The 23,934-nt window shown below is 37.6% G+C and overlaps 1 protein-coding gene across 1 annotated transcript; it reads left to right on the forward strand.

Annotated features, from left to right (window-relative positions):
* The first annotated feature begins 13,536 nt into the window (after positions 1-13,536).
* On the forward strand, positions 13,537-15,522 carry LOC104249575 (acetylglutamate kinase, chloroplastic). Its single transcript, XM_009806021.2, has 2 exons — positions 13,537-13,633; positions 14,124-15,522. The coding sequence occupies exon 2, from the start codon at positions 14,245-14,247 to the stop codon at positions 15,286-15,288; it is 1,044 nt and encodes a 347-aa protein (XP_009804323.1). The 5' UTR covers positions 13,537-13,633; positions 14,124-14,244; the 3' UTR covers positions 15,289-15,522.
* The last annotated feature ends 8,412 nt before the right edge of the window (positions 15,523-23,934 follow it).

A 23,934-nucleotide genomic window follows, 5' to 3' on the forward strand; every position in this document is an offset into this window, starting at 1 on the left:
ACAATCCCCAATGGTGCACGACCCCACGCTCGCCATCTAGCGTGTGTGTCACCTCATAATAGCACAACGATGTGAAGTCCGGGGTTTCATACCCTCACGACAGCATTTACAATCATTACTCATCTCAATCCGGTCCAATCTCTAGCCCACGATGCCTTTACCTCTCGAATCGGTCTCCGAATGCTCCAAATCTAACCAAAATTAGAACATAACCATCAAAATATGCTAAGGGAACAAAGCTCACTCGAAAGTAATCAAATTATAACACGAATCCCGAAATTAACCAAAACTCGACCCCCGAGCCCACGTCTCAGAATCCAATAAAATTTACATCAACGAAATCCTTATCACCCCATGAGTTCATTCATATCAAAAGTTCCAAAATCAACCACAAATGGCCCCTCAAATCCTCGAGTCAAGGTCTCCAATACCAAGCCCTAATCCCTCAATTTTCTTCCTTAATTTCCACTAATACCATGATTAAATAATGGAAAAATTATCATAAACTCAAGTAATGAAGCTTAGGGAACTTACCCAACTGATACTCTTCCTTTTCCCCTTGAAATTCACTGCCCTAGCTCACTTCCCGTCTTCAAAAATGGAGAACTTAGCAAAAATTTGCGAAGCAAACATTATATACTTTCTTACCCAGGGATTCTGCACCTGCAGTCAATCCACCACATCTGCGGTACCGCTTCTACGGTCCAAGACACCACATCTGCGGTTTTCACTTATGAGCCATTTTCCGCATCTGCGATACATTGCCCGCACCTGCGCTATAGCAGGTGCGCTCCCTTAGCCTCTTCTGCAGTTCCAGCTGATCCTCCTCTTCGCCACATATATGGCTCCATCTCCGCTTTTGTGAGCCCGCACCTGCGGTCCCCTAGCCGCAGGTGCGGTTGTCATAGCAGACTTAGCTTCAGCTGCTACATCCAAATTCCAAACTTTCCGCCAATTATTCGAAATCACCCCGAGGCCCCCAGGACCTCAACCAAAAGCACAACCAAGTCATATACTACTATACAAACTTATAACAATCTTCAAAATACCTCAAACAACATCGAATCAACCAAATTACATCGAAATCAAGCCTAAGAATCCAAAATCTCCCAATTTCCGCTTTTGATCAAAAAGTCTATCAAACCACGTTGAATGACCTGACATTTTGCACACACATCCCAAATGACCCAACGGACCTACTGCAACTCCCAAAATTCCATTCCGACCTCTACATCAAAATCTCACCTATCAACCGGACAATGCCAAAATTCCAAGTTTGCCAATTCAAGCCTAAATCTACTCTGGGCCTCCAAAACACATTCCGATCATGCTCCTAAATCCCAAATCATCTCCCGAAACTATCTGAACTATCGGAATTCACATCCGAACCCTATTTCACATAAGTCAATATCCGGTTGACTTTTCCAACTTAAGCTTACTCAAAAGAGACTAAATGTCTCAAACCTCACCAAAACCTTTCCGAACCCGAGCCAACCAATCCGATAACACATAATACCGACAATCAAAGCAATAAGAAGCAGAAATGGGGGAAACGGAGCGGTAACTCATGAGACGACTGGCCGGGTCGTCACACAAAGAGACTTCTTGAAAGTAGTGTAGGATTACAAATGAAGAACAAAATAATAGAGACTCAACAAACCTAAGGACTTAAAATATATTCAATCTTTGGATCTGGTCCTTGAGGTTGCAACAACTTTGTTCTTGAGAGAGATGATGGCTAGCACTTGAGAGAATATTATCTTTTGATTTCCAAGCGTTAGGGAGATGAAATCCCTTGCCTCATGTTGATAATATATGTGTGTGTGATGTCATCAAGGATGATATAATAAAGTGTCCTTTAGTTTGGCCTTAGTAAGCTACAATTGTGTTGTTGTACTGCTACCAGACGATATAGTGCAGCAGCCTACCAAACGGTACAGTGCAGCAGCCTACCAGACGGTACAGTGCATCAGCTTTTACAATTGTAGAGTTGACTGTACAATGACCAGGGGAATTGATCCATATCTGTTCCCTCTACTATTCCCTTATCTGATTTCATTGAGAATTGAACCAGACATCTGACTAGTTACTCTGAGCGCAAGAGAACTAATTGTATCAATTTCCTTATCTGGTTCTCTCATAAAGTTTGTCAAATCATAAAAACAAAAAATGCATAACTTATCAATTTTTCCCTTTTTGATGATGAAAAACTTAGAATTGATATTTCCCTGAGAACCAGATCTCCATATTGTTCCCCCCGAGAATCAAACCTAAGGAATTGATCACAACTTGTTCCTCGAGACTGTTTGGCAAATCATCAAAACACAAAATACCATAACTTATTAATTTTCCCCTTTTTGATGATGACAAATCCAAAAAAAATATTCCCCCCTGAGAATCAGATTCCATATATGTAGTAATCACATCTGGTTCGTAGCCGGTTCCTTGAGAATGTTTGTTATCATCAAAACATGAAACAACGTAACTTAGAGCAATTTCTTTTTTTTAATAATGACAAACCTAAATGATATTCCCCTTGAGAACCAGATTCCTCACATGTTTCCCTGTGGATCAGACCTATAATTAACATGTTATCAACAACATTCCCCCTACGAAGCAGAGCTATCTTTCTTGCACAACACAGCATATCAATTCGTTTCTGTTCCTCCCCCTATTGACACCTATGTAACTTCCCCCTTTTGGCATCATTGAAAAGAATAACAGAAGAAACACAACCAAAAAGAAGTTCAGCAACATTAACTCATGCCACTGGGGCAACACAGAATAAACAATAACAAGAACAACAAGTGAATGTCATTGCATAAAATAGAGTGATTGCCCATAGAAGAATATTTATAACAAAAGCACAATAGTTTCAACAATACAGAATATGACAATATAAACAACTAAAGTACCAATGTCATCAACCATAGGGATCAAAAGAAGATAGGAATTTGAGGGAATTTTGATGAAGTGAAAGACATGGATCACTAGGCAGGAAGAAAAGTAAGGGGATAAGGCCTTGATTAGCTTGTCAATTCGTTCATTCACAATCATTTGATCAATGATCATTTTCTCTCTTAGGTCCTCCACCTGTTTCCTTGATCTTTCATTCTCATCCTCAACTTAGCATTTTATTCTGACAAGGGTCCACGGGGACCTGGTTCTCAATCTATCTGAGCAGGCTGAACCATCAATCAGATCACCAAGAATCTCCTCAAGCTTCTCCTCATCAAGAACAAACTCAGTCCCATGCACATATAGCATCAGAGTATCACATACAACATAGAAGTTTTTACTTCTTATTCATAAAAGTTGGGACTTGGAGGAACAAAGAAGTGATTATATTTTTGGAACTCAACAATGTCAAGAAGTTCCTCCATTTTTCAGCAATGTTAGAGTCAACATTCTGCCTAATAGCACTTTTTGAGACTTCAGAGTCTTCTACCTTTCCAAACCCGATAACTCCACCTTTTACTTATGTAAGGAACCATGTTTCTCACTTACACTACCCTTTCTGTCCCAAAGCGGCCATGTCTCCCTCTTCTTCTTCTCAATCTGTTCACCCTTATCATCTGCTGCATCTTTCTCATCCAAATTTCTTTTCTTCATTTTTTTTATTTCTTTCTCACAAGTGAAGATTTTTCTACTTCATACTCTCTTCCACAATCATCACATCAGTAGGTCACACTACTTCATCATCAATCAGCCTACTTTTCGTCAATCTTTTTTACTGGATTGGAGGTTTGTTTAAGCATAGAACTCACGAGAAAAAGATCATCATCAGAATTAACATCCTAAGAAGGATTTGAGGGACCATGTCCTTCATTTAGTTCCCCCTTTTCCAGCACATTCACCGGTTCCTCCATCCTTCAAGTCCTCTACAAACCCAACAACAATTTCAGCCTCACTCTCTAGAATATTAGATCTACCCCGTTCTTAAATTAAAGTCTCATCAAAATCTATCAAAGACTTCTTAGGTTTCGATTCAGATGGAGTTAGGATTTTGGAAGGTGACAAAGTTGGGTTCACTTCTGGCATATTTGGAGAGAAGGATTCTTTTTTAGATAAGGTTGATTTACTTTAGAAGAAAAGAATTTGATTTTGGTTGGTTGTGAGAGAAGGAAATGGGTTTTTGGGCCAACGGGTCAGTTTAGAAAAGGTTTAACATTTTGGACTTCAAAATTTTGGAGAGAGACGAGAATAAATTAATGACATTATAATTTAGCAGTTTAAAAAGGCATATAAGTATTTAAAAAACTACTAACTTGAGTCATAGGAACCAGGTTCCTTGACGGTTTTTGAAAATTTGAGCAAAAACTCCTAGAAGTGCAATGTCACTCTTACTTGTTTTGTCTTGAAACTGTCATGTATATACACCTGTAACATTATAGATTTGAGTTAGATGTCACCAAAAAATACTTTTTAATATTGTACCTTTCCTTCTTAACATAGCCAATCATCGAGGGACCAGGTCTTTAGTTAAGTTTGATCAACCCCAACTCCAGATAATTTCTTTCAAAGTGTTCCCTGCTCAATGCCTTGGTGAAGATGTCTGCTACCTGGTCTTCTGTGCGGCAAAATTTCATACAGATGAGCCCTTTTTCAACATTGTCTGTGAGAAAATGGTGGCGCACATCAATGTTTTTTGTTCTCTTATGTTGAACTGGATTCTTGGCCATGTTGAGAGCACCGTTATTGTCACATAGCAACGGTATGCAATTAGAAAACAAACCAAAGTCTTCCAGCTGCTGCATGATCTGTAGTATTTGAGCACAACAAGAAGCATCAATTAGGTATTTAGCTTCAGCTGTAGAAAGAGCCATACAATTTATTTCTTTGTACCCCATGAGATCAAGCATGACCCCAGAAAATGTGTCGTTCCAGATGTGCTCTTTCTATCCACCAGATATTCAACATAATCAGCATTAGCATATCCAACCAAGTCAAAAGTATCTCCTGAAAAATAGACGAGGACCAGGTCATGCGTTCCCTTAGGATACCTCAAAATTCCCTTGGTAGCTTTCAAGTGAGGGTCTTTTGGGCCAGGTTCCAATCAATGTTCTGTCTGAAGGCCTAGAAACCAAGTGTCACACTTTGTTCCTCTCAGCTGATGGGAGTTCTTCTTGCATAGCAGCTATCCAGTTAATATTTTTCAATGTTTCTTTGATGTTCTTAGGCTCGGTTTGAGACAAAAAGGCTGAGAGGGCAAACATGTTCCTTTCCTTAGAACTAGGTTGAATACCAAAGTCTAAGGATGTGATTATATTTTGAAGGGATTTGAACTCTTTTGCTTCTAGTTGGATACTTGAACTTCAGAATTTAAAGGACCAGGTTCCTCCATATTTGAAACATCATTGACATCAACAAAATTATGACTTCCACTCCTTTATTTTGCATTAGAAGTACCTAATGCAGCATCAACAACCCTATGTTCAGCTTCAGTCGAGGTAATAGAGGGACCAGGTTCCTTTGTGCCTTTTGGAGATTATGCTGCATCTCCTTAATCACTTCGTTTGAATTGACTCATCAAATCAGTCTTTCCATCTGCAATATCTATAGCCTCATCATGAGCATTTGTAAATTCTCCATCTTCATCTTCTTTGTTATGTGACCATTTGCCACCACTGTTGAGAACAAAACATTTTGCATTCAAAGGCTCTCGGGTAAGTCAGCTTGGAATTTCTCCCAGTTCATAGAGAGAGTTCTCGAGAAGGGACCTGATCATGTATTTGTTAATCAAGTAGTAAGCAATGTTGAATGCTTCAGCCCACAAACCAGGTCCTCCATAACCGACTTGTTCAGCAAATAAAAACTCGCATGCCCCAATCATCTGTGCCATAACTCTGCATCATCATCAATAACACTTAGGCATGTTATATCACAACCATTCAGTAAATCAAGGTCTGCAACATAGACGTTCTTGAATCTTTTGGCTATCAATACCATTTCATTGGTTCTAAGATTGGTGAAAGTGCAAGATTTGGACAAGAACTTCACTTTATTTTTCCTGATCACATATTTGAGACACACTCAACAAGCTATATTTCAAGCCATTCACATAGTACATATTTTCAATTGCATGGGAGAGTGTTTTATCAATTTTGCCAACACCAAGAATATAGACTTCTTGCAGTTTCTAAAGGACAATCTCCCACCTTAGAAGGCCTAGAGTGAGAAAAAATCATTCATTCTTCTAGTTTTATGCTTAGAGCAGCCATTATTCATGTATCATTTTTTGACTGCTACCTCTCTCTCCAGCCTGCAGACGAAATCAATGATTAGACCTAGGAACCTAAGCCAACTTGGGTCCCATATAATGATAGAATGGGTGGATCAAACTTCTGTTGCCTATGCAGGCAGCACATATTTTCTTTTCAGGGAACCGGGTTCCTCAACAGTAGGCCTCTTTTCAACAAAGCCTTTGTTTTTCTGCAAAGTCTAAATTTTAGTTTTACAAAAGTCCTTGTAATGACCCGTTTGACCATAGTGAGTACACAACAAACTATCAGCCATGATTACATACTTGCTATGGGGATTATAGGAAGTTTTAGCCTTTTGGAACACGATTCCTCGCTTGTTTCTACCATTACTCTTGCATAGACATTATTACATCAGAGGACCAGGTACAATTAAGTGATTTATCAAGATCATATTTAACCCTTTTCAAATCCTCCTGAAGTTGTCTATTCTTTTCAAGCTCAGCAACAAGACTTGTTTTAACTTTCTTAAGCTCACTCTCAAGCTCAAGTTGAGCCTCACTAGCCACTTCTTTTACCCTTAGTATTGTCCATCCATTTTTTCATTTGGTTTTTCAACAAGTTATTTTCTCTAGTTACTTCTTCCACTTGTTCTTTCAAATCTATAATGAAAACTACCATATTATCCCTCTCTTATTCTATGTCACCAATTTCTTCTATTAAAGTATTTTTCTTATTAATAAGGCTATGATAGGCATCAATCAACACATTTGCTAAGGACGTCATTTTTTTCTTAGAGTAAGTTTTCAAATTTCTTTGAACATCAAGAAAAATTACCTCATCTTCCTCATTGTCCTCATCATCATCAGATTTAGCCATGAGTACAAAGATAGACTCATATTTTGAAAATCCATTGTCTGCAACCATCATAGATGTATCTCATTGGTCATCTTCACCTTTCTGCTCGGTCGTCCACCGGGTGGGTTTATTTATCCATCCAGCTTCGAGTGTATTCTTGGATAGTTATAGTGGCCCATAGGCGCGAGATGTACCTTGTGGGGGGGGGGTCCCCTGGACATAGTCCTTTCAGGCAGTGGCCGTTTAGTCCATAGTCCATTGGATGGTCGGTGCAAGGCCAGAAATTGGAACACATTGATTCCACTCGTTCCCGTCCTTGCAGACATGAGAGGCTATACGGAGGTAATCCCTTGATTTTTGAGATTGTTGGGACAGACATCTACCCTTGGTTACGTTTGCCTATAACAAGAGTTCTCATGCGAGTATAGGCGTGCCACCTTTTGAGGCACTCTATGGAAGCAAGTGTAGGACTCCCTTATGCTGGGATGAAGTATGGGAGAGATAGATTCTTAGGCCAGAGATTGTACAGGAGACCTCTTCCTTCGGTCCGGTAGATTCACCGGAGGAATTTCCCAGTCAGCCAGGGCTTGTTTCACTATGTTGTCAGCAGCATCTCTTCTTTTGAACTTTTTGTCAGGGACTTGATTCCTATTAGCCATATTTTCAGTATTGGTTTTGTAATGATCCTGCTTATGAAGAGGACAGTCTTTAATAAAGTGTCCATGCTTTCCACATTTATGACAACAATCATTTCCTTTGAAATTCTTGTTAGAACTTCCTTTCTTTGGAATCCCACCATTTTTTGAAATCATCTTTTGGAACCTATGAGTGAGATACTCCATGTCGGATTCATCACTACTTGAATCCTTCTTGGCAGCCTTGAGAACCATGTTATTCTCCCTCCTAGACTCTCTTATTTTGAGATCCTTCTTTCTCTTCATCTCATAAGTTTTGAGATTTCCAATAAGCTCGTAAATAGTTAGCTTGTACAGGTCTTTGGCTTCAGTAATAACATTAACCTTGCTCTCCCAGGAACCCGGTAGAACACTGAGTATCTTCCGAACCAACTTGTTGGTTGGAATGATTTCACCAAGTGAATAAAGCTCATTGATTATGGAGGTGAAGCGGGTATGCATCTCTTGAATGGACTCATCCTCTTTCATTTTAAAGAGTTCATACTCAGTTGTAAGCATATCTATTTTGGACTACTTTACCTGAATAGTCCCTTCATAAGCCGTTTGAAGAGCTTCTCAGATTTCCTTGGCAGATTCACATGCCGAGGTATGATTATACTCGTCTAGTCCAATACTACACACAAGAATATTCTTCTCCTTGAAGTTCTTCTCAACAGCTTTTCGGTCAGTACCATTGTATTCTTTTCTTGTCTTTGGAACAGTCTTTATTCCCTCTCTAATAGCCTTCATAGGGACAAAGAGACCATCACAAATCACGTCCCAAAGCTCGGAGTCTTCAGCCATAATGAAGTCATGCATTCTTGGTTTTCACCAACCATAGTATTGGCCGTTGAATCTTGGGGGACTATAGGTTAATTGTCCTTCCTCGAAGTTTGGTGGAGCAGCCATGATGAGGATCCTTTCTAGGTGTTAACCTTTTAGAAAGAACATGCTCTGATACCAATTGATAGAAACTAAGAGTCCACCAAATTGTATAGAGAATCAGATTCTCTATCAGTTCCCACGGTAAGCAACAGACTGTAAAACCAAATAGTATAGAGAACCAGGTTATCTGTCTGTTCCAATAGTAAATCAGCGGTAAATAAAGAACACGCGATATTTACGTGAAAAACTCCTTGTTCAAGGGATTAAAAACTATGACCTACCCTAGTAGAATTTCAACTCCACTAAACCGAGCAAACTTGAGATGACAACCTATTGCAATCTAGGAATTAAACTCTTAATCTCTCACTCCTTACAATAATTCTATTGTAAGCCCTTTGTAATAATTCTATTACAAAGCAACAAATCTTGACTAACTCTAGTCAATCTAAAAATTAAACTCTTAATCCCTTACCCCTTACAATAACTCTATTGTAAGCCCTTTGCAATAACTCTATTATAAAGCAACAAAACTTGACTAACTCTAGTCAAGAAACTAAACCAAACAGTGGTTTAAATCTGTCCTACAAAGACACTTCTTAAAAGTAGTGTAGGATTACAAATGAAGAATAAAATAACAAAGACTCAACAAACCTAAGTACTTAAGATATCTTCAATCTTTGGATCTGGTCCTTGAGGTTGCAGCAGCTTTGTTCTTGAGAGAGGTGATGGCTAGCACTTGAGAGAATATTATCTTTTGATTTGCATGTGTTAGGGAGATGAAATCCCTTGTCTCATGTTGATAACATGTGTGTGTGATGTCATCAAGGGTGATGTAATAAAGTATCCTTTAGTTTGGCCTTAGCAAGCTACAATTGTGATGTTGTACTACTACCAGATGGTACAGTGCAGCAGCCTGTACGGCTGCAAATCTCCCCCCCCCCCTCGCGAAAGAAACAAGGGTATTTGCATTTATATGCAGTTTTGGGGTTTCAATTGAAGTTACACCCACTTTACACAAAACTTTACAAGCCTACCTGTTTTAGGATTAAATTGAGACTTATCATGTTTGAAGTTAAAAAGAATAAAATTTGAAGTGCAATGCACTTAAGGCCAATTAAGTCTAAAGTGCAAAAATTGCACTTAAGATGCACTTACGACCAAATAGGTCTAGAGTACAACAAATATTTTCTTGCACTTAATTAAGGTCAAATAAGTCTGAAGTGAAAAAATTACACTTCAGACCTATTACTTAAAGCCAAATAGGTTTGAAGTGCAACCAATGATTTCATGCACTTAAGGCCAAATAGGTTTGAAGTGCAAATTGTGCAGAAACAAAAATTTGTTCTTCGGATTTTAACAATCAAATATACGATTTAACACCTAAATCTATTCCAAATAAGCTCAATTTGAAACATAACCTTCAAATATTATCAAGAACACCTCAATCATCAGTTTGCCAAAACAACAATAAATCTAATAAACTCATTTTGCAATTAAGAAAAAGAAAAAGAAGAAGAAACCCTAAGTAGTAGTAAAACATAAAGCGCCACAACAACTCACCACCATAAAACACCTTAAAATATGCTCACAAACACCATATAAATTTATCGTCATCTTTATTTTCACATAGAAGAAGAAGAAGAAGAAGGAGGAGGAGGAGGAGGAAGAGGAGGAGGAGGAGGAGTAGGAGGAGAAAAAGGTGTGAAGTTGTCTAAATTTTGGTTACTAATTAAAAATAAATTAAAAAGTGAGTACAGATTAAATAGCGGCAATAAATAAGGCACTCCGTGCAATTTTTACGAAAGAAACAAAATGGAAAGAGTGAGCCTGTCACTCGATAAATGATTAATCTTTCTCATAAATATAACTCATAAAATAACTCATGCGTGCATTTCATGCGTATCACGTCATAAAATAGGTTATCATTCGATAAGTGATCAAATAAACTCATAATGAAAAACTTCCTATCGTATCCAAACTTAATAATCATCTAGTTCTTTGAAGAGAAAAGTATGAAGTATAAGTAGTATTAAAAGAATGTTTATTGACTAGGAAATTTAAATCAACCTTTTAACTTAACAACTGAGTAATATTCTATTATTTATTGCTTGCTAATTTATTAACTAATAAACAACGTATAGAGGCTGCCACACCCCAACCTTGGGAGGTGCGGCTGGCACCCGATGCCCGAAGGCCCGAGCGAACCAACCATGAGATATGATCCGAAATATAATAACTTGCAGGCAGAAGAGCCCAACACGACATATATATATATATATATATATATATAAACTAGGCCAACAAGGCTGCAACAACAATATAACAGTTATCCAGAAGGCCGATAGGGCGATACGAAAAATATATATATACAATGACCGCTAGTCTGCAAGCCTCTAAGAGTGTAAGACAATCTCAACAGGGCGGGACAAAGCCCCCGACATGCCCAAAACCACACATATACATCTGTAATAGTACCTATGGACTCAAAGTCAGCAACTCCGAAGAAGTGGAGTGCGAAACCCAACGCTGATCCTGGGGGTCCTACTGAGGAGGCACGCCACTCTGTCTATTCGAACCTGTGGGCATGAACACATCGCATAAAAATGCGTCAGTACGAAATATGTACTGAATATATAGGGCGACAAGTGTAACATGAAAAATGTAATTAACAAGAGAAGAGACATAGAGATAATTTGAATTCTGAAACTAGCCTCGGTAGGAAACTAAAATTCAACATGGATATAAATGTATGCTCGTGACACCGTCGTTCACTATCGCTACTTATAATATATCACATTATATAATAATAAATCCCTCTGTGGGGCTATAATATCCATAACATACCCGGCCATAATAAAGGCTCGGTAGAATCGTACCCGGCCACGTGAAGCTCGGTAATCCCAACTGATCAGTGGTTACACAATATGTGTCATACCCGGCCGTCTATAATGCGGCTCGGTAATGAAAGTAAATACATACATATACTAAATCATAAAATATATAGGTGCAATGCGAAACCAACCTTAAAATACGTATTCTAAGAAGAGTCGAAGTGGCCTATCATCATTCTTCCCCGACTATCATGGTTGTGGCTAAAAATATTTAATTTTCAACTACGAGCCAACAAGTACTAAGAACATGAGAGTTGTGTATTATGAGTACCTTTGAAGTAAATGTTACTTATTCATGATTTATATGAACGTCGAAAGGAGAACGAGTAAAAAGGCTCTAGTTCTTTTTAAGCAAGGAACAAGGAAATCCGAGAATTCATAGATATCCTCTAGAGTAAGCAATCTATGAGAAAAGATCAGGTCTAAGCATCTTTATAAGTTGAAGGTGAAATAACTCGAATCCGACGAGACAATTCGATAAACGTTTATTCGAATTCTAGTCATGCCGAAAAGTATAGCGAAAGCCCTACATACCTTGTCGATGGAGTTATATACTGTTTCCAAGACCTCAAAAGCCTTAGGAATGATTTCCTACATAATACAAACCATTCAAAATCAAATTCAAGCTCATAGCTTAAATAATTCTTCATTTAGACATTTACGCGAACAACTTGTGGCCATGAATTTGTAGACTCTTTTGTAGATTAATTTTCCCCCAACACACCACCAAATTTTACTTTACTACATCTCCTCATTGACATGATTCCATACATGTCTTCACATATCCAAATAACACAATAAATCCATATAGAACAGCCCCAACAAAACAGTAGTAAGTAGTACATTCCAAGTATGAACATTTTAATAAGTAGTTCTTAGATGGGGAAAGTTTTATAATTTTATGAGCAAAAAGAAACATGTGATTTACTAATTTATTAATCTGCACAAGTAAACAAACATAGTTAATGAACGTTTCATGTCTTCAAAGGATGAGTTGTAATAAGACTAATCCTATTATTGGGACTAGAAAATGGATAGATTCAGTTGATAATCTGACGCAGATTAGGTCCCATGTTGCAAGAAACTTTGTTCTTATGGTAGAAGTTTACAAAGATCAAAGAGGAAGTTAAATCATACCTTATGTGACCAGAATTACTCAAAATTCGAAATTACTTCAAGGCGGAGTCTTGCTATGAAAAGTGAAACACCGAAGAATTCACGATTCCGAAGCTACCATGGTGTTCTCCATCTTGAGGATGACTAAATTGTTGTTATGCTTGGCTAGATGGATGGGAGAAATTTGAGAGGAAATCCCTAGGTTTTTGGTTCTGTTTTGGAGAGGATAAAACGCAGGGGTTATGTTTTAAAAATTGACTTAAATAAAGAAATTTTGACTAAACCGACTAGGCACACTGTTCCCGTAACAGTGTGCATCCCTGTACGAAAATGTTAATATCTCTCTACTCTGAAGTCGTATTAGCGAACGGTTTGTTGCGTTGGAAACTAGACTCATAGACCTTCGATTCGGTAGGTAGAACACACCATAACTCCCAGTATATTGAGAGAAAAGGTCATCAACATTTTATCCAAATTCCAGTGAAATTTAAACCCGTAACTTGCGCGCGATCTTTATCGAATTTTTAATCACAACTCAAATGACTTCCAATCTTAACGTATAACTATCGCATCATTTAATTATCTTATAGAAATTATCTTCCTATTGAATTATCCCATTTACAGCATGATAACGCCAAATACACAAGGTGTAACAGAGGCTCGAACCTTCAACCTCAATTTAGGTAGAGGTGCTTGACCAGCGAACAAAGAAGTGTTGCTTAACAATTATTTTGTTCATTTTTCTCATTTTCAAACACATTAATTCCATTTCTCTCTTCTTCTTTTTCTTGTTTATAAGAATTGCAATTGTTGGGCTTAAAAGTTTTGGCATTTAGTAGAATAGTCACGTGTCCACCTACTACACTGTCGATAATATACGTATTATTTATTCAGACCTAAAATAAAAGATACATTATTTATTGCTCTATACAATCTGTGACGCGGAGATTTAGTTCTGCCTAAAGCTTCTGTTGGTAGCGCCCCCCGAACACACACACACAGACGCCAGGTATGTTGACCCTTTTCTTTTCTTCTTCTACCCTTTGATTTTGGGGATTTGCTGAATCGCTATGTATGTCTCTTATTCTACTTCTATTACCTGTTTGATGAAATGCCAATTAGAGTGCTAATGTGAAGTGTTCTTCAAAATTTTAACTAAATAAATGTTGCTTTTAATGATGAATCTATTGGGTGTTCGTTGTCAAGTTATTATTTAAATTTTTTAGCTTATTTATCTAATTTCAATGATTTCTGTCCAACTATGTTTTTGGGTTTTTTTCCTCAATTGTGCTGATTTTTGTATGAGATACTTTTGAGATTCAAATGCTGACCAGTGGCTTGTTTTGATTAGCTTATTTATCTAATCTGATCTATTCCTTTCCAATGATATTTTGGGGTTTTCTCAATTGTGCTGATCTTTCAAGGATACTTTTTATTTTATCTCACACACACACACTTTTGAGGTTCAAATGCTAATAAATGGCTTGTTTTAATTGCAGATATCTTGATGCTTTGACCCCATTAATTAAACAAATAGTATTTAGGAACTTATAGTGTCACATTTCCCCAGCATATTACATATAATAGAAGAAAGGGAGAGGAAGTATAAGGGATTAGAGGATGTTGGCTAAAACCCTCCCACTTTCTTCCCCAATCTCAAAAGCCTCCAATTTTCCAGATTCCAACAGTCTCATTTTCCCAAAATCTGTTCCATTCATCAAATCCAATAGAAAAACTATTAACAACCCTTTTCAGGCATCATGTGTTAAGACTTCCTTGGAGTCGATTGTTGCACCTGAAATTCAATCTTTCCCTGCAGCCACCCGAGTGAAAATCCTTTCGGAAGCATTACCGTTTATTCAGAAATTTCGGGGGAAGACCATTGTAGTGAAATATGGAGGGGCTGCCATGAAATCTGAGGCTCTTCAAGCCTCTGTTATTGCTGATCTTGTCCTTCTTTCCTGTGTTGGTATGCGCATTGTCTTTGTTCATGGTGGCGGTCCTGAAATCAACCAATGGCTTGGTAAATTGGGAATCAAACCCAACTTTTTGAATGGCCTTCGTGTTACTGATGCCTCGACCATGGAGATTGTCTCGATGGTCTTGGTGGGTAAAGTCAACAAACATTTGGTTTCCTTGATTAACAAGGCTGGGGCAACTGCAGTGGGGTTATCAGGGATTGATGGCCACCTGCTAACTGCACGTCCCTCCCCGAACGCTGATCAACTTGGTTTTGTTGGGGACATTGCTAGTGTGGACCCTAGTGTACTGCGGCCGCTCATTGACAATTATCATATCCCAGTGATCGCCTCTGTTGCAGCTGACAAGACGGGTCAATCCTACAATATCAATGCAGACACGGCAGCAGGTGAGTTAGCAGCAGCTCTTGGAGCTGAAAAGCTAATCTTGCTGACAGATGTGGCGGGAATTCTGGAGGACCGTAATGATCCAGGGAGTTTGGTGAAGCAGATTGACATAAAAGGAGTGAAGAAGATGACTGATGATGGCAAGGTTGCTGGTGGGATGATCCCTAAGGTGAATTGTTGCGTCAGGTCTTTGGCTCAAGGGGTGACGACTGCAAGTATTATTGATGGAAGGCTTCAACATTCTTTACTCCTTGAGATTCTCACTGATGAAGGGGCTGGAACAATGATTACTGGCTAGAAAGCTATTGCGAATTGAGCAGCTTTTTTATGAAGTTTCAAATGGTTTAGCAAGATAGGTTTTTCAAAGCTCGAGACCTTTATGGTACTCTCTTATCAATATGTTGTCACTCTGCCACAAAATTTTGGTAGACAGACTGAAGCATTTGTCTGGGTTTCTGTTGTATTATGTTGGTAATGGTCCATCCTAATGGTTTTTCTTGTATGAATAAAGATTAAGTGGGTATTACTTGCATGTTGGCTTTGTGAAAGTTAGTTATTTCGTGTGTTCATATATTGAGAAAATCCTGCACCCTCACTCCAACTCCCATTTTTTGTGTGCTCTTGTACTGAAAAAGTCCTGCATCCTCATTCCAATCCTCCTCCTCCCCCACCCCCACCCTCACCCTCACCCAAAAAAAGGAGACAGAAATACTAGAAAAAAGATAGCTTATCCTGAAGAAGAAAAGAAACTAGAAAAATAATGAGTAAAGCCATAACATTCATCAAGATAAATGTGAATGATAAACTGATGATTGAAACTTTGAATGGATATTTCCGCCTGAAGGCATTATTTTCTTCAATATTCCACTAGGAGAAACATCTTTTCCTTCATTCACAGTTCACATCATAAACTTTTGTACTTGGGGAAGTCATTGGCCAAGCAGCATGTAATTTACTCATTGTAACTCTTTATCAACCTGATACCAAATCATAATAATGGTAAACAAACCACCATTATTTTCTTTTTATTCTGGCGATCTTTATGCGTCAGGGGAAATTAATGATTTGGCTGTAAACAAAAATTTCAGATGTTATTAGTGCTTGATGTAAGTATTAAGTAGTAACCATGTCCTGTTTTGTTATATTTGGATCTTATACCATTATGACTGTTTTTCAGTACAACAACAACAACAACCACAACCCAGTATAATCCCACAAGTGGGGTCTGGGGAGGGTAGTGTGTACGCAGACCTTACTCCTACCCTAGGGTAGAGAGGCTGTTTCCAATAGACCCTCGGCATCCTTCCCTCCAAGAACTCCCCACCTTGCTCTTGGGGTGACTCGAACTCACAACCTCTTGGTTGGAAGTGGAGGGTACTTGCAAAGGTTTATTTGTACAAAGGTTTATTTGTTTCCATAGTATTTCAGACTTTCAGTCCTTATCATTGTAGAAAGTCTCTGATTTGGTTTCTCGGGCAGTACACAGCTTTGAGTTGCTATAATATACTCATGGATGAATTTTGTGTCAAGTCACCATATGAGGGGCCTCTTGCTGGAACATTAATGGCTAGCTTGCCTTAAAACTTAAAGTGCTGTTCTGTACAAGGTGGACAACATCTGTGCACAGTTCTTTCACTTCTGGAATGCTCATACTTTTGTTATGTGCTTCACTCTCTTTCAAAATTTCACTGACTAAAGATATAATAAGCCAGTTTTGAGATGAAAGAGACACCATACCACACATTATTGTGACATTTTTGTCGCTTTGTAAATGCTAATTGGTGACCTTATTCAGGGACATTGATGCCAGAAGTCCAGCTCATCATGTTTTCAAGATATAGGGGGTCTAATGGTTTCTCCGGTTACTGGATTGATTTTCCTAATTTCTTAGGGTATACATGCACAAGTGTTTGCCGATCCTCATTTTCTGGGTTATATGCTTTAGTGTTAAGTAAAAACCTTCTCTTTTTTGATGAATGGTGTTAAGTAAAATTAGATTGGCTTTTCCAGGGATCATTTTTTTGAGCTAAATTGAGCTTGCTGTGTTATTAATTGTTTTGCATGTTGGTACTATTAATCTTACTTTCTGGTCTGTTCTGTGCTAACTTAAATTCTGGGTTTATTCTTACTTCCATGACATCAAAGTGTTTTTTGGACATCTTTTTATAGATCTCTTTGGCTGTATCCTCTTACCTCCAAATAGGCCTAATCTTGGTTTTGATAGGCATGGAATTTCATTTTTGATGTTCACTTGGATCTGAATTTGGTCATGTGGTTTAACAGCCATTCTTTTTGCAGGCTCACTTGTTGGTATAATGTATATGCTACTTGATTCTTTATGTTCATATCTAACTGGGAAAAACAAAGAAATTCGCAGTTCATGAATCAGCAAGAGACCACACATGAAATGAAAAGACTTGACCACAAGAACTACATAAGGCTGACCCTTGATACTGAGGCCTTATTCAGTCTAGTTTGATGAGGAATGCATTATTTTTACATGTATAGATTAGTGAATCCAGCAGCATGGTTCGACATGTCTGCTTAATGCAATTAAATTGCAGACATATGACATGCATTGAATTAGTATTTTCTTCATAGAATGTTAAAAGCACCAGTTAGTTGAACAAAATGTAACATTCTTTTCCAAAAATCCCATTGGCATCCCATTTAAAATAATGGCCCAGCACATGCTTTTGATGGTGCAATATACGTTGGACAATACTTGTGCAACGTATCCTTAACCTAAAATTGAAGCATCACTGCATCAGTCCACATTTAGTTTCCATCTGAAATCTGCTTCATTCCATTGCCTTCTAGCTTCTCTATTCATTGATTGTTTTCAGTTTGCTTTTTATGTCTTCCCCTCTCTATCATTTTCCTCTTTCATCTTCATTCCTTTGTGGTTTTCTTTCTCTGTATTTTAAGATGAAAAGAGTATTTAGTGAGCACTTGGCAAAGAAACCCTGAAGAGGCGAACAATTAGGCAACGCACTTCCACCATGTTGTCTTGTTCTTCATCCGTTCTCATCATCTTTCTCCTAATTGCAACCACGCACTTCAAAACTCTTCGCCCTATGAAGAGACGCTCATTTATTGGGATCTTGCTATGGTATTATTGATAAGAGATCCTGGATCAAGTGTGAGATAGAAGAGTTTTTCCTGTGATTTTGCTTCTCAGATAAGCGCGATATTTCACAAAGCATGGTTGTATTTGGTATTCTCTGTCTCTACTTCAGATATGGAGTATGTATTTGGATTTATTGTTCTTCCATGCAATTGATATGGAGATAAAGGAAGTAGATGAATCAAGTTTCCTCAAATTTTATGAGTTGTATAATTAGATTTTGAAGCCAGCGCACAATATGAATGTTGCAGCTGAAATGCATATTGGTTGCTCTAAAAGTGCAATACTGAATTTGATCTTTTATTTGACTTTTTTTTTTCTTGACATCGTTGTATTTCCATGTTTGTGATACTGTTTGCGTCTTTTCTTTTCCATTTTGCTCACTCGCTTTAGAATTTGCTAATAATCTTCCACAATCTGGAGGTGCTGTTTCTCTTAGGAAAAATGGTATTTGCCCTGTAAAGGTAACTTATTGTCTACTTATCTTACACAATATCGATCACAGACACCCGCCCTGAGTCCATTCATAAAGGATTTAATCTGCTTTTCTATGAGTTCTTGTTTGATTATATGCTTCCGTGGATAATTGTATGTTGTGACTGCAAATCTTTGGAACTGTTATACCTGTGTTATAGTCTTATAGTTATCGTGCAGCTTATCATGTGAAAATGTTAGAAGAATATGTGAACTATGATTTTCTGAGACAACATATTGTTTAGGGTAAAGCATTCCTCATGGTTCCAGATCCCCTTTGATGTAGGGTAGAGATGATCATATTATTCATACATATCAAATGATATGAATTGCTACTTTAGATTATGGAACCGACACAAAAATAGTGAGATTAATCACCTTATCAAAAATTTGAGATTCATCAAATCCTTAAACGGTTCTCTTTATAGATATATGGCTATACGTATTGAGAATGAGCAGTATTGTCATATCAGATGAGGTTGTTCAAGTTGCACTTCTGGCTTTACATTGATAGAGAATCATTCCAAGAGTGATGAAAAAAAACAGAATTTTTTGTAGTACTGCAAGTTAGGGGAGATAGTAGTTAAAAGGTAAAAAATTCCATGTGAATAGCTGTTACTGAATCAAAACTTAATGTAGAAACAAGTATTAAACATTGATTAAGAGAACATGCAATTAACAGTTAGTGACAGCTTCCTGCATTGACAAACTAGCAAGAAGGTCCAGGTAATTGTTGCTTTGTTGTACTTTATGTTGATGCAGAATTGCTATCTTCTCTGTTTGCAAGTTGCTGTATTCAAATTTATATAGGCGGAGAGAAATAAGAAAAGCAAGAAACATGAAGATAGCCATTATCTTTTACCTTTGTTGGAATAAGAAAATCCTTATATAACTCTTAGATAAACTTGGTTAACAGATCATGCCAAATAACAGCCTGTTTTGCTATTTTGGCAGCCATTAAACGGTTGGCAAAGGCAATGTACTGGAAGTTCTTTCAATTACCACGGTCATGGGAACTTTTGGCCAACTACATGGTGTACATGTATTTGGGTGGAAATTACCTACCTGGTAAATTAACTCTTGCTTAGGATTCAGCACTTTCTATACATCCTATCCAGTAACCTGTAACCTAGATTTGTTGCTTCCTGGCAAGTATTCAACTGAATATAATCTTCCGAAAGAATCTGCTGTGTATCTGCTTAAGTTGACAACGAAATACATAAATAAGAGTCTACCGCAATTTCTCTTCTGATTGGGTGATCTGTACTGCAACTGTGTCTTCATCTTTGATCTTTGTTCCTTAATAATTTCTTCCGATGAGGTAATCATCTTGACCTTAGGCAGTTCAGAATAGTGCTGAGATTTCTATTTGCAAAATGAGATTTTGTCAGGAGATGGTGCCCCAATGTCATAGAAGTAACCATATCTTACATCATCAGAGAATGCATGCATTTTGTTGTCTTTGTAATTTCATTGAATTGTTGCCTGCCACTAGTCTATCTGGTGTTCCTGTCTATCTGGTGTTAAGACAGGGCGGTGTACCCTTGCAAGGATCATTCAAGTTATAAAGATGGTGATCAATGCTTTAGCTGCTTTTGCAATGATTTGGATATGGTATGTGACTAGAGCTGCAACTTATTCAACACCTTGATGATGAGACCTTAAACTTGTTATCTTTCAATTCTAATATTGCATGTTAAAAGATTATTATTTGAGCTCATTCTGCTATGGCCATCGTTGGGGTAATATGCATGCTGATTGCTGGGTGATCAGTGCTTTAGCTGCTTGTATACTGCTTGTAGTATGTTGTGTTTGCATTTTTAACTGTGGGTCTTTCACCAACTAATGATTCACGGCTGAAATGTAGAGATCTGGCTTTATGGCTTTTATACAAATTTGCACGATTACCTTCTCTTTTTCATTGATTGACTGACTGTTCTCTGAAAGAGATTGCACAAAGCTGTCCTGGATTACGCCCTATTGACCTGAGCAACTTGCGTAAATTGACAGACTTTGCAATCGGTCATCTTGTCACTGGTTGTAGAACAGTTGACAAGCTAAAACTCTGTCAGAATGCTTTCAGGTTTTCAAAATACATCATTCAATACAGAATGCTTTCTAAGTGTAGCATATGCAGTGTCCTTAACCATAATCTTTTGCTTGCAATATTCGTCATCATTTTCTATTGCTTTTTACTCTTTTCTTCAATGTCGGTTGCTTATGCCTTGAGAGAAAATTTGTCAAAGAATATCACCATACATTGCTACAAAGGAGGGTTGTTTCTTCGCATAAAAAGTTCTTCATTTTGAATATTGAAAAGATGTTTCAAAATACTTGGTTTCAAATTTCCTTCTCATATTCCTTTTGGGGAGTGGTTGGCTGCCCAGAATCATATAAGGTAGATAGTGCATACATTTTCTTTTGTATTTTACTTTTATTTTGTAAGTAAAAATAGCATATCCAGTTTGTGGAGAGATAACAGTCTTTTATGCTTATAGGAGTGGGTGTATACGGCACATTGTAATTTGTATATATAAGGAACGTCTCATTCTGTCAGATTAAATGAGCTGGATTTGACATAGTTCACACTTAACTCCTTTGATGAAATATCTACCTTTATCGAGCATGTAGGTACCCTTTCCATCTTTGCATGAACATGTATTTGAGTATGTCCATACATGAGATTTTAGCTCTTTGTAGTTGGCACACGCCATTTCACCTGCTCCTTAGCTTCATTTGTAAAACAAGTATTTGGATTTGTTAGAAACCGGAGAAAAGGAAATATCAGACGAAGAATAGGAATATGCAGGGGAAATGATTTTGCAGTTGTGTCTGTTTTTCAACTTTTCTGGCTTTCTATGTATTTACTCTCATATGATTCCTGAGTTGTCTTCCATGTTTGAAGGCTTATAATAGTGATTTCAAGCTATATATAGGATCCTCTCAGTAGCATTCTTGAAAAATGACAAAATAAGTGTTCTGTTTGAAGTCTTAGAATAGTGGTTTCAAGCATCATATAGGATATTATAAGTATGCATTCTTCGAAAAGTGAAAAAGAGCTATCCTTTTCAATAGTTTGTTCTGAATTCCTTGTACTCATAAATAGTAAAATTGAAAGTGGCATAAGCTTACTCTTAATCGTTATCAACAGCAACAACAACAACAACCTAGCAGGATCCCACAAGTGGAATCTGGGGAGGGTAATGTGTACGCATACCTTACCCCTACCCTAGAGGGTAGAGAGGCAGTTTCCGAAAGACCCTTGGCTCGAGAGCAAGAAACTCTTAATCTTTATCAATGGCAGTTATTCAGCTGTTGCTGCTTATGTTAGTAAGGTATTTGACCGCACATGTTCGTCACATTTTTCTTATTGTGTTTGTGTGGTCATAGGAAAATGTGTTATGGGTTCTGATTGTGCTTCATGGTTGCTGAATTCCAGTTGGTGTCTGCTACTTTATGCCTTGATATCTTATAAATCACCAGCATTCACACTGGAGTTAGAATTCTCGATTAAGCCTGCTAAATTCGGCTTAGATCAACATTTTATATTTTTGAGAGAACTAGCAAAAGGAACCTTGGATTTGTAATCTGAACATGCAGATTTTCTTTGCTTTCACTTCTAGGCCTCTTGTTTCCCCTTCATGTTTTTCGGGGTACTTGGAAATTTGGTAATCGAAAAAGGTCAATGAATTAGTGCCAGACTAAATGTCAAGGAATCAAAGTTTTTCAATCTCTTTATATGATTTTTACTGGTTTCACACAACACTGCAATGTCACTAAAGCCAAATGCTCAAAAAATTTGATTAGACTGGATTTGTCTTGGTGCCGCAACTTGACAAATGAAGCCCTGGATTTGATTACTGATAACTGCTTGTCATTGGAAGTATTGAAATTGTTTGGCTGTACTCAGGTATGCCCTGTTTAGTTTGGTAAATGAGAAACATACTTTGCTCACCGCCCCAAAGTTTGCCTGACCATTAAAGGACAAAGTTAATGTCCTACTTTTTTTCCTGTGCTTAGACTGCCAACAGTGATTGGTTAAATGAAAGGCACCTGCTCGTACCACAGAGTCGAAGACATTGGCTGTCTTTCTCGATTATGTAGAAATATAGGAATTTCTTGTGCTTGTACAATTTGATTTTGTGTTGTGACTTTGAGTTCTTTCCTAAACTTTAGGTTTCATCATCGGTCACTTTATCGAGATCCATTCATCTTAAGGTTTCTCCGAACTGAAGAAAGGGGCACCAAAAATTTGTTTCGTTGCCCCAGATTGACCATAAAATCTGGAGAATAAAATTTAAACTACTGTGGAATATCACAAAATGCCTGTGCTCTCAAGGTTCCTGTTATTTCTTTTGCTACCGTCCTTTTCTATATGTCCTTTAGCCCAGGGTCTATTGGAAATAGACTCTTTATCTTCACAAAGTAGGGATAAGGTCTGCATACACACTACTCTCCCAAACCCCACTTGTGGGATTATACTGGGTTTTTTGGTTGTTGTTGTCATTGTTGTAAAAGTTTCCTAATACAGGTTATTTGTTAAATTCAGTGGGCGTAAATGCAAATAGATATGAAACCATTATTGGTAGTAGGCAGGTATTGTATTTGACTGTTCATCACTTCAGCTGAAATGCATAGGCATGGGAGTGCACCATACTACCTCCTAAATGCTTTTCACTTTGCCTTAATAGTTTCCCTTTGTAGTAAAAGGGCTCTTCTGAGAGCTAAGATTTCCAATTGCAACTCAACTCTTCAACTTCTTAAGAATCTTATCTAAGCATGGCATGTTGTTGGCTCGAATTTTCAGGCAAGCGATAGACAATGGATGCAATTTTTTGACACACTGCTATCTGGTTTAATAATAATACACCCCTTCGTGCATCTGTTGATATAACTGTCTTTTGCATAGAAACATTCATCTACATGCGCTTATTCCAGAATCAGATAGGTTCTTAGCCTATCTTATATTATTTCCAACATTACACATATTGAAAGATGTCACAACCTCACATATATAATTTCCAAGATTACACATATAGGTTCATTATTTCTTTCAATTTCTTCCTTTAAAATTTAAATATAACCGAAGTTATCATAAAACTTTTGGGACTGAAATGAAAAGAATGTGATAAGAGTTTCCTTGTTTAGTTTACAAAAGAAACGGATGATTGAGTAAGAAAGAATTATAAGATAATGCACATGACTTCACACCACAACAAAAAATGATCCATGTTTTTAAGTTTTATCCGACCTTGTCCATATTGTACATATTTTGAAAGCACTGGCAAATTCAAAGTCTGTGTTCTTACAACCATTGCTTCTAAAAGCTATGAAATTAAATCT

This window comes from Nicotiana sylvestris, chromosome 5 (genome assembly GCF_000393655.2).
Source record: "Nicotiana sylvestris chromosome 5, ASM39365v2, whole genome shotgun sequence".
Classification (NCBI taxonomy): Eukaryota; Viridiplantae; Streptophyta; class Magnoliopsida; order Solanales; family Solanaceae; genus Nicotiana; species Nicotiana sylvestris.

Coding starts and splice junctions, on each gene's coding strand:
- LOC104249575 (XM_009806021.2), top strand. CDS start 14,245: ATGTTGGCTAAAACCCTCCCACTTTCTTCCCCAATCTCAAAAGCCTCC.